This window comes from Salvelinus namaycush, chromosome 7 (assembly GCF_016432855.1).
Source record: "Salvelinus namaycush isolate Seneca chromosome 7, SaNama_1.0, whole genome shotgun sequence".
Lineage (NCBI taxonomy): Eukaryota > Metazoa > Chordata > Actinopteri > Salmoniformes > Salmonidae > Salvelinus > Salvelinus namaycush.
Window position 1 is genome coordinate 26,548,917 of NC_052313.1, and position 11,498 is coordinate 26,560,414.

General features: G+C 43.7%; 2 protein-coding genes across 2 annotated transcripts; both read left to right on the top strand.

Annotated features, from left to right (window-relative positions):
- Positions 1 to 5,449: 5,449 nt before the first annotated feature.
- LOC120050413 (zinc transporter ZIP12-like) lies at positions 5,450 to 7,133 on the top strand. Its single transcript, XM_038997002.1, has 5 exons — positions 5,450 to 5,709; positions 5,889 to 6,096; positions 6,239 to 6,381; positions 6,507 to 6,678; positions 6,943 to 7,133. Exons 1-5 carry the CDS (start codon positions 5,503 to 5,505, stop codon positions 7,119 to 7,121), a joined length of 909 nt encoding a protein of 302 aa, XP_038852930.1. The 5' UTR covers positions 5,450 to 5,502; the 3' UTR covers positions 7,122 to 7,133.
- Positions 7,134 to 7,479: 346 nt separating this feature from the next.
- Positions 7,480 to 10,784, top strand: LOC120050414 (zinc transporter ZIP12-like). The gene is made up of 6 exons (XM_038997004.1): positions 7,480 to 7,698; positions 8,102 to 8,197; positions 9,055 to 9,130; positions 9,299 to 9,457; positions 9,648 to 9,835; positions 10,070 to 10,784. Exons 1-6 carry the CDS (start codon positions 7,510 to 7,512, stop codon positions 10,196 to 10,198), a joined length of 837 nt encoding a protein of 278 aa, XP_038852932.1. The 5' UTR covers positions 7,480 to 7,509; the 3' UTR covers positions 10,199 to 10,784.
- Positions 10,785 to 11,498: the final 714 nt, after the last annotated feature.

The window sequence follows — 11,498 nt, forward strand, 5'->3', positions numbered from 1 at the left end:
GTAGATTAATTGAAATTGAAGCTTAAATTAGGGTAAGTAACTGTCGCTCTGATGTTCAAAAGTCCTTGTCGGTTGTAAGAAATAATAGCGGATACATTTCGTGAAAATAAAGTACAAATAAATGACTAAATAGTATAGTTGGGTCGGAGATTGCGAAACGCAGCCATCCAGTACGGCGCCATCTTGATCATGCAACGTACCCATGAAATGTGTCTATGACATTAATATCTTAAGTTCTGAGAACATGGTAATCACATTCTGGCTAAATTCTTATTGACATTAAGGGAAAGGTCTCTGGAAAACATTCCTTGCTCATAAGGGGAACATTCCTATAAAATGAGACTTAAGTGAACGTTGTGGAAACATTTGTTGAACCTGAAGTCAGTCAGTCCCTTAGTCACTAATTCAGCCAGTCAGTCAGTCACTAAGTCGCTCACTCACTCGGTTACATTCAATTACATGCAATGCAAGTCATCTGCAAAGAAAATATTTATAGCTATTACTGTATTACATAACAGCATACTGCGGTCTATTCAGAGTGTGCATACTGATTGCTCTGTGGCAAAGAGCTTGCAGGAATGAGCAGTTCTCAGAACAGTGCTCTCTCAGGCTTCAATCATTCAACTAGATCATCTACACCCTTCCATTCTCCCCTGCCCACCACCCCACCAACCCTCGCCCACCCCCAGCCTGTGGTGTGTTGCTCCCAGTGCCCACGTTGTTTCTCCATGGCAACCTGAGCACTATAAGGCAGGGGAACTGGCAGCTAATCCTCAGGAGTTTACACAATTCTTACTTCTTCTCATAAGAGGGTTTTACCGATGCAAGTGGTTCTCCGAAAACAACACAAACCCTTCCTCTCATCCACCAGAGTAGGAAAACAAAAGGTAGAGAGGGAAAAACGGTAGGTAGCTAGGTCTCTTCATGTTTCATTAAATGTTTTGTTTCATTTTTTCCCAATGGTAGTTTTGGATGGGTATACAGTTTTATACGATCTTACAGAAGTGTGTGTTCAGATTTGTCTGACATGCAGGGTACATGGTGTGTGGGAGGATGTTGCGAACGCGTTCAGAGGTAGTGTTGGCGTGCGTGCACTTGTGCGTTTGACCTGTGGCGACTCAGGGACCATACAGCAAAAATACTTCTATGTTAATGTCTGGGGATCTGCTTCAGGCATCTGGGACTGTTACTCAGCATGCCGCTTCATGTATTAGTATGTCCTCATGTTGTGGGATTCATCTGTGTTCTACAGCTATTTATTATTGTTTAGATGTGTGATGGTAATCTGACTCATTGGTGAGCAGGTGGATATCCAGTGCGATTTTTTTTTTTCAATTTAAAAAAAGAACTTGAACATCTATTTCTATACAGTAAGAGTGCATGTGTTCATGATAAGTGTTCCACTAGAATTTGTTATAGCCTTTGTTCTGGTAATATGGCTTAACTCTCTAATCTGCAACATTTTCCTTCGGAGGAATGTTTAGAAAATCCGTATGTCTGATCTGCAGCTAATAGTTCAGAGGGAACTTTCCCCCAAACATGATACACAAGTTACTGCTGAGTGCATCCACTCGGGAGTTTCTCCGTCCATTTGGCCCTTGTCTCATTACCAACATGCTGTATAGCAGGCTCTGTCCATATGGATCAATTACTGTATTTAAACTCAAAGTCCTTCCCTTCATGCTCCTGCCCCTTTTCTTTCTCCCCTTCTCACACCCTCTCCCTGCCCTTAGTTCTCTCTCACTTGCTTGCACTAATCCCTTTGTTGTGGAGTACTGAGGGGCCAGGGCTCTTGGCTGACTGGCCATCCCTGTGTAATGGGGGCTAATTCGGGTGAAGGGTGCCCAGCCAGCCCTCCTGCTGGCCATCCTCCACTAGATTAGGCGGGGCGGGTACATTTAAGGCCTCCCTTAGCCCAAACACATTCTCCCCCTCGTTGCTTCTAGCCTCGCTCTCTCTAACTCTCTTTCTCTGTCTGTCTTTCTCAATCCTATTTTCCCTGCCTGATAAAACTTCTCTCTTTCTCGAACTCTTCGCTGCACTCTCTCCTCTTTCTTTTCCTCTCCTCCTTGTTGTCTCTCCATCCAGCCCTAAGTCAGTGGCAGGGGTCCCAGGTGGGACCATGCGTTTCTGGAGCCATGCTGTCCCCACATTGCTCCTTCTACCCCTGTGTCTACTGGGGAGGATTGTGGAGGGCCAGGCCCCAGAACATGGCAAGGAGAGGGGCTACCTGCAGGAGGCCATCGGGGCTCTACAACTTGGGTCTCAGACCCAGCTCCAGAGGAACCAGACAGGGATCCTACTCTCCACTGTCCTCCAGGCTGTGCACTGTGCAGAACGGATTGGGGGATCACAGAAGCTCTGTGACAGGGTAAGGCCTAGAACGTTCTATGACATCCAACTGTTACTCTATCTGCTATGGGGTTCTATGCATAACGTTCTACTATGACACCTTTTATTCCATTTAAGGTTTTACTCCAAAAAAATAATGTTAATGTTAACAGCAATTACTACCACAGTAGATACGATCTGCATTCACTCCTGTCTGTTCATTCTTTCAAACATGCTTGTCATGGTTGGAATGTGAGTGTGTGGAGGCTTAAGGCCTTGACCTCTATGCAGCACTCATGCTGAGTGGCTTTAGAGGTCCCTCAATTTGACAGAACACTACATAAAAATGTGGTCTGTGAGGCGCTGTGTTTCTGTGTGTTTGTATGGGTGGGATTACAGTGTGTGTCAGAAGCCCTGAATGGAGGTCTCATTTGAGCAGGGGTTTTAGAAATTAAGAAAGCAACTCATTCATTAGAAACTGACACTTATGACCCTGAAACATTGCGCATTGAAAATATTTGCAAGGGTTAGAGCCTTGCCCACTCTCTTGCTCTTGTGTGTGTTTGTGTGGCCAGGGCTGTATTCACAGTAACACAAAGCGCCTCATTTGGGTAAAACAGGCCTATTATCAAACAATGAAGGGAGAGAAAGATTAAAAAAAATATCTGAATTACATGGATTCAATTGCCTTTCACAGGGGGAAAAGCATTTTGCCTCATCATTTATATGACCTCAACACAGAACAAAATGTTAACTAACAAAGAACATGCCTTGGATCGTTAGCACAAAGTGTTTGCTTGATGGCTTTAAGTCCTTTTAGTCAAATTTACAGATTTCTTATTAATCACTCTATTCATATTCACTGATGGCTGGCCAATTTGACCTGGATAAAAATGAGTTACAGTAAATCCATTTGTACTGATTCCATGGCACAGGGTGTATGAGTTGATATATACAGTACCAGTCAAAAGTTTGGACACCTACTCATTCAAGGGTTTTTCTTTATTTGTACTATTTTGTACATTGTAGAATAATAGTGAAGACATCAAAACTATGAAATAACACATATGGAATCATGTAGTAACCCAAAAAATGTTAAACAAATCAAAATATATTTTAGATTTGAGATTCTTCAAAGTAGCCACCCTTTGCCTTGATCATAGCTTTGCACACGCTTGGAATTCTCTCAACCAGCTTCATGAGGTAGTCACCTGGAATGCTTTTCCAACAGTCTTAAAGGAGTTCCCACATGCTGAGCACTTGTTGGCTGCTTTTCATTCACTCTGCGGTCCAACTCATCCCTAACCATCTCAATTGGGTTGAGGTCAGGTGATTGTGGAGGCCAGGTCATCTGATGCAGCACTCCATAACTCTTATTTTTGGTCAAATAGCACTTACAGGTGTGTTTTTGGTCATTGTTCTGTTGAAAAACAAATGACAGTCCCACTAAGCGTAAACCAGATGGGATGGCGTATCGCTGCAGAATGCTGTGGTAGCCATGCTGGTTAAGTGTGGCTTCAATTCTAAAGAAATCACCAACAGTGTCACCCCCACATCACACCTCTTCCTCCATGCTTCATGGTGCGGAGATCATTCCTTCATGCTTCACGGTGTGGATGCGGAGATCATCCGTTCACCTACTCTGAGTCTCACAAATACACAGCGGTTGGAACCAAAAATCTCAAATTTGGAATCATCAGACCAAATTGAGTGGCTTTAGATTGGCTGACTGGAAATGCATTCCAGGTGACTACCCCATGAAGCTGGTTGAGATAATAACAAGAGTGTGCAAAGCTGTCATCAAGGCAAAGTGTGTCGACTTTGAAGAACCTCAAATATGAAATATAAGAAAAACCCTTGAATGAGTAGGTGTGTAAACTTTAGACTGGTACTGTATACATGCAACATTTTTCAAATATTTTACTTAGTTATAGTTCATAAGGAAATCATTAAATTGAAATAAATTCATTATGCCCTAATCTATGGATTTTACATGACTGGGCAGGGGTGCAGCCATGGATGAGACTGGGATGGCACAGGCCCACCCACTTGGTAACCAGGCCCACCCACTGGGAAGTCATGCCCAACCAATCAGAATTTGTTTTTCCCCACAAAAGGGCTTTATTACAGACAGAAATACTCCCGCAGGTGAAGAAGCCGGATGTGGAGGTCCTGGGCTGGTGTGGTCTGTGGTTGTGAGGCTGGTTGGACGTACTGCCAAATTCTCTAAAATGACTTAGCAGGCAGCTTATGGTAGAGAAATTAACATGACATTTTCTGGCAACAGTTTTAGTGTACATTCCTCGAGTCAGCATGCCAATTGCACACTCCCTAAACTTGAGACATCTGCACATTTTAAAGTGTAATGTGCTGGGGACTTTTATTGTCCCCAGCACAAGGTGCACATGTGTAATGATCATGCTGTTTAATCATCTTCTTGATATGGATTATCTTGGAAAAGGATAAATGCTCACTAACAGGGATGTAAACAAATTTGTGTACAAACTTCGAGCGAAATAAGCTTTCTGTGACTATGGAACATTTCAGGGATTTTTTATTTCAGCTCATGAACACTTTAGATGTTGCGTTTTATATATTTGTTCAGTGTAGCATTCACTTTTTATATCAGTGTCCATGAGTTTCTAGTAGATAGACGATATGGTCCAAGAGAAAATAGCCTAATTAATGAAAAAAGCATCTAATCAACAAAGGCGTTATTATCATATAACTGCAACTCTTCCAACTTGACGTCTTTTCCAACTGCCAACAGTTTGACAGTAAAACATTGACAACAAATACATGGTAAAATAAATACAAAGAAATTGATCATTTCAGACACCTGTACAAATCTGAAGTACCCAAAAGGGCCACTAGATGTCTCGTGATATATTAAATCAAATTCTGATAGGGAGGGTATATTACTGGAAACCTTTCAACCCTATTTCAGCCTGACTCATTTTCTAAGCTTCCAGTAAAGGTTTTACTTAATTTCCAAGCAGCTGAAATGTTTACTTTGCAATATCCCCTACGTCACACACTGCATAACATGTTTGATTGCTATGTTTACAGTGCCTCACTCCAGACCTTGTCCTCTCTGTCCTGGAGGATGATAGGAAGGCTTACCTCACCGAGAATGACTACCATAGAGTCTCCACCGTTCTGCTCTACTACATGATCAACATGGAAGACCTGTGTGCCACCAACCCCTCCCCCTCCTCCTTGTCACCTAGCTACCAGTACTACCTTCTGGCCCTGACCAACCTCCAACCTACAGAAGAAAGAGGCTTCCTCTCCAATGAGATAGAGAGCATTCTGCAGCTCATCAACCAGAACTATCAACCACCTACTCCAGAGACATCTGGCTCCTCCCACTCACAGGTAAGACTGCTGCGCCTCTAGCATAAAACGTCATGTCAACCAAAGGCCCAGTTCTTCACATCACCAGAGAATCATCTCAATCTACACACATTGAAATAGCCTCAGACTGTTAGAGATGGACACTGGAGAGTTACAGGAAGATATTCCCGGTTGTAATCCAGTAACACATCATCCTTCAGTGTATCGATGCCTCCCATCTACTGGATGAGTTGGGGATCACAGATAGCCAAGGTGCTGATCCATCCTCAGTGTCCAAACTGTCTGCAGCCATCATCACCCACACCCTGCAGGGCCACTGTTTCAGCAAGAGGAACCTGCCCTCCCCTGCCTTCTTTACAGATTACATCTTCCAGTCCCTCAACCGCACCAGCAACCTACATGTCAGGGGTAAGTTTGAGTCCTGCCTATGAGTGATTTGACCATAGAGTTGGATAGAGGGCCCAAAAAGCTATTTAGTACATCTCTATAGATTTTAGTTTCTGTGGTGATGTAAGCGCTGTTTGATGGCAGTGCTCTTGCTGTTGCGTAGATTTGGAGGAGCTGCTGCACCAGCTTGGTGTGGGAGGTGGAGGGGCCTATCACTCACATTGCAGGGAGAAGCGGAGCATCACAGGCCCCTCCCATATAGGGTGTGTCCATGAGCCTTTGGGGATCAACACAGACTGGACACAGGTGAGAAACTCAGACTCCACATTTAGTGGTGAAAACTGATTTGAGCTGAAAAGGCTCACGGTTCGAACTTGAGGAATCACCATGGAGCTTTCCCAGATAAAATATTTTCTATTCTGTTTGATTAGGTATGCTTCTCAGCCAATCAGCTGGTGGATATTTTTGTCCTGGATCCGCATTTGACAATTTCCCGGGATCACTTCAGACACATCTGCCCGGCTGTTATCCAGCAGTTGCTAGGGAATGCCTGTGAGTCCACAGAGCCAGCTACACGAGGATCTCCACCCAGTGCCATTGAGAGTAAGACACTGTACCTCACAACCCATCATTAGAAATCAACAGCTTGTCTACACTGTCCTTTGGCTGATGTCAATGTCTAGCTAAGATGTTCAGCATGCCCTCATGTGTCACTTTGTCCTGAGTATAGTCTAAAACATGTATGATCCATCTGTTGAACAATACCGTTTATGTACGGCTTCAACACATAAAGCTGCTGTAGTCTCTTAACTATTGATGTTATCTCTGCTATAGTTCTGAACACATCTGTCTATGCTCTCTCTGTAGAATATGGCTATAGTACGGCTGCTGTGTTACTCATCACCGTGGGCTCCATGTTGGGCATCTGCCTGATCTTCTTCAACTCCTGCCAGGAGACCTACGCCCTCATCCTGCAGCTCTTTGTGGGCCTGGCCGTGGGAACCCTCTCAGGGGATGCCCTCCTGCACCTCATACCACAGGTATAGGGCACAGAGGCCATACTCATCCCACAAGTATAGGGCCATGGTCACACTTAAACCACAGGTAAAGGTCAGAGGCCTCATAAACCTCATACCACAGGTGTAGGGAATGGAGGTTATACTCATACCACAGTTATAGAGAATATCTCCTAAATGGTGACACCTCCCAAGTACATCAAATTGTGTTATAGCTGTTTCATGTAAACAAGCCAACCTATTTGGTGTAAGATATTTTCTAAGACTGCATAATAACAGTTTAACCATTGTTAAACAAACAGTATGGTCAGTGACATTACCCATTGGGATTTCCTATCTATCTTAGCTCCCCTTTTTTCTATAGTCATGAGTCATGACTGATTACAAAACATATAAGAATGCTATCAGTGTCGATTAAATGTCTCATTGTTTCCTCTCCCTGTCTCCTCTGGAGATCCTTGGCCTCCATGACGACAGTCACCATTACGATCATCACTTTACTGAGGGAAAGGAATACCTGTGGAAGATTTTGGGAATCATTGCTGGAATCTATGGCTTTTTCCTCATCGAAAGGATCTTCTCCCTTGTGATGCCATCACATGGCCATGTAAGATGATAGTTTATACTAAAGTATTTATTTCTGTCTCTTGGCATGTTCATCTTCCTGTTTAAAACAACTAATATGCAGTTTGTTACCCACCAACATTGAACTACAGGCCTGGAAAGGAGAGAACAATAACAACTGTTAGCAGGCTGTTTCATGTCCAAATCTGAATGTCATCTATCGAAATCCATTTAAAAAAAAAAAAAGGTTAATGACTATTTTCCCATTGGCCCTGGCTGAAACTTGGCATGAAGCTGCATCCCTATGGCTTCTGGTCAAAAATAGTGCACTACATAGGGAATAGGATGCCATTTGTGACAGCGCCTGAGCTGAGCTGACTGCAGGTGGCTCTGGCTGGTGGCCTCTGGAGTGACTGGAGGCTGATGAGTCTCTTTTTCTCTGGCAGGGTCACGGGGGCCTGGGCAATTCCCATGACCTCCCCCTGGAGCTCAACTGCAACGGCCAGTCACAGAGGGGCATGTCTATCTCAACCATGCAGCTGGTGAGTATTTGTCCCTCTCTGGCACATATACAGTAGTGTAACAGGCAGCACTTCAAAAAAACACATGGTCAGTGATTGCATATGAAACCTATTGGTGTCCCTTGAACTTCCTCATATGAGAGCAGAAAAGGAGAACTCAATTGAAGGTGCATCCTCACACATGTCCCCTAGGCTTGTTTGGACATGAGCTGTCTGTGAAAGGGAAACAGTACTTTTTGAGCGCTTTTAAGGTTTCTGCTTTGAAGAGAGACAAACAGCTGCAGTGGTGTAACTGTGTCCACTGATGCTTCAAATTAGAGCTGATGACAAATCTGTCAACCCTCTTTGAACTGGTTGAACACAATTGGCGTGATGCCATAGATCACTATTCTCAATATTAGGAAATATGTGTCTTTTTAACAAAGGCCTATCAACAACAAGAAAAAACATGGGTGAAGGTGGCGGAGGTTTGGAGTGAAAGTGGGAGAAATGATCTGCCAATGTGCTGTGGGAGGCTAATATAAAAGCACAGGAATTCAAAAGAGGCTTATAGGATTCAAAAATATTTGTTCAACATTTTGAACAGTTTGAACTGATGTTGACGTGTACAGAATGTTGCATTGCAGGGAAAGTGAAGAGGGGTGTGGGCGAGAGTAAATCTGTAACAGGCCATGGTGTAGGAGACCTTGATGCTGCTGTTGAATAATTCATGCCTTGCGCGAATACAGAAACTGAGCAGTTTTGGTCAACTTCCTCTAGACTGTTCATGACATAGGCAGGGGGAACTGTGGTCACTCATGTGCTGCTTTTGTCATGGACCGGAGTAATATCATTAATGTAAGGAAAAATCCTCCAATGTGTTTGTCTCTCGCCTATAGGGAACTGTGGAGGACTTAGAATGCACAGAAATCCCATCAGAGGAGGCTGAACCAAGAAGCCCTACGCATCAGACGAGTAAGTAAGATATTTCATCGTCCTCCTTTCTCCTTTATCTTCACTCACTGTCCCAGTCCTCAGTTCCCTCTGTTTAGTTTGATCCTTTTCTGTTTTGTGCTGTGTAATTAGTGGGAGATGGGCTTTCAGGACAGAGCTGCCACAGACAGACTTTCTTTGTGTTCCCAGGACAGGGTATTCCTGTACTGGCTGTGATGGTAATCGTGGGAGACAGCCTCCATAACTTTGCTGATGGCCTGGTGGTGGGGGCGGCCTTCTCCTCGTCCACCGAGACAGGCATGGCGACCACCGTGGCCATCCTCTGCCATGAAATCCCTCATGAAATGGGTGAGAGGTCAAAGGTTGTTGGCATGGGGTGGCAGCGTTTCTTGTTCTTTTGTCAAACAAAAACCAAACATGACTTGAGTCATTTGTGTCCCAGTTGTGGAGAACTGAAAACGCTGGTTCTAAATTACCTAAAATATGTTCTTCTTACTTCGGTCTTTTCTCTCCTTTGGTCTCCTTTTCGCTCTCTCAGGTGACTTTGCAGTGTTGCTAAGCTCAGGTCTCTCTGTGAGGAATGCAATGATGATGAACCTCCTCAGTGCTCTGACGGCCTTCATCGGCCTCTACATCGGCCTCTTCGTCTCCTCGGAACCAGAGGTCCAGCAGTGGATCTTCACCGTTACCGCGGGGATCTTCCTCTATCTGTCGCTGGTAGAGATGGTGAGACTGGGCTACTGCTGTTCTTCGTAAAACACACACTGATAGATAGGGACAGGAGTTTAACCAGACAGTGTATCCCCCTGATCAGTCAGCTCGCAGTCAAGAAAATCTTCTTGCCATATTGATAGGTAATAAATTGTTACAATTCACAGGTGATTTGGGATAGAGATTTACCCAATAATCAAACTCCCAGACCCTAATTTCTCCCTCTTCTCTTCCTCCCCTTTCTCTCAGCTTCCAGAGATGAGTCGTGTGAAGACCAACAGGCCCTGTATCATGTTCCTCCTGCAGAACCTTGGCCTCCTAATGGGCTGGGCCTGTCTTCTGCTCCTTGCACTGTTTGAGCACAAACTTAAGTTTTGATGGCAGGACACACACACATCCTACTCTGGTATCTGCCATGCAAATGTGTAATTGATGGCAATGTTGATGGTACTTTGTGGTCTTGTCAAAAAACAACAACATCTTGTTTATTGATTACTGTATTATTTACTGATACACCATATGAAGACAGCGAACAGCACATTTAAAATGTCGCGAGAAACATTTCGTAAGTGACAGGATAATAGAGTGATGTGAATAATAGCAGTGACGATGTGAATCAAATGTCATTTTAGATCCAGTGGTTACGCATAATGTGTTAGAGCTGGATGAATCCACTTTTGTATGAATCAGATGACTAAATGTGATCTTTAGGACATGAACACATCTTCTGTGTTATGATTTATTTTTGTATGATGTACTGTGTAACATAGGGCACATAGCTAGCTTACAATCTGTCTGTCACATCTATGTCTGGACATGATAGTGTCAGATGTCTAGTCTACAGTGCCAGACGAGATCTTTATATACAGATACATTGCTTGTATGTGTATATTTACAATGATATACAGTGTCTTCAGAAAGTATTCAGACCCCTTGACTTTTTCCACATTTTGTTAAGTTACAGCCTTACTCTAAAATCTATTAAATTGTTTGTTTTATCATCAATCTACATACAATACCCCATAATGACAAAGCAAAATTGGATTTTGACTTTTTTTAACCAACTGAAATATGATATTTACATAAGTATTCAGACCCTTTACTTTGAAGCACCTTTGGCAGCGATTTACAGCCTTGAGTGTTCTTGGGTATGACGCTACAAGCTTGGCACATCTGTATTTGGGGAGTTTCTCCCATTCTTCTCTGCAGATCCTCTCAAGCTCTTTCAGGTTGGATGGGAAGCGTTGCTGTACAACTTTTTTCATATCTCTCCAGAGATGTTAAATTGGGTTAAAATCCTGACCAGTCTCCCAGTCCCTGCCGTTGAAAAACATCCACCCAGCATGGTTTCCCCCAGACGTGATGCTTTGCATTCATGCCAAAGAGTTCAATCTTGGTTTCATCAGACCAGAGAATCTTGCTTCTCATGGTCTGAGAGTCTTTACGTGCCTGTTGGCAAACTCCAGGCAGGCTGTCACGTGCCTTTTACTGAGAAGTGGCTTCTGTCTGGCCACTCTATTTAACCTTTATTTAACTAGGCAAGTCAGTTAAGAACATATTCTTATTTACAATGACGACCTACACCGGCCAAACCCCAACCCGGACGACCCCTATGGGTCTCCCAATCACGGCCAGTTGTGATACAGCCTGGAATCGAACCAGGGTGTGTAGTGACGCC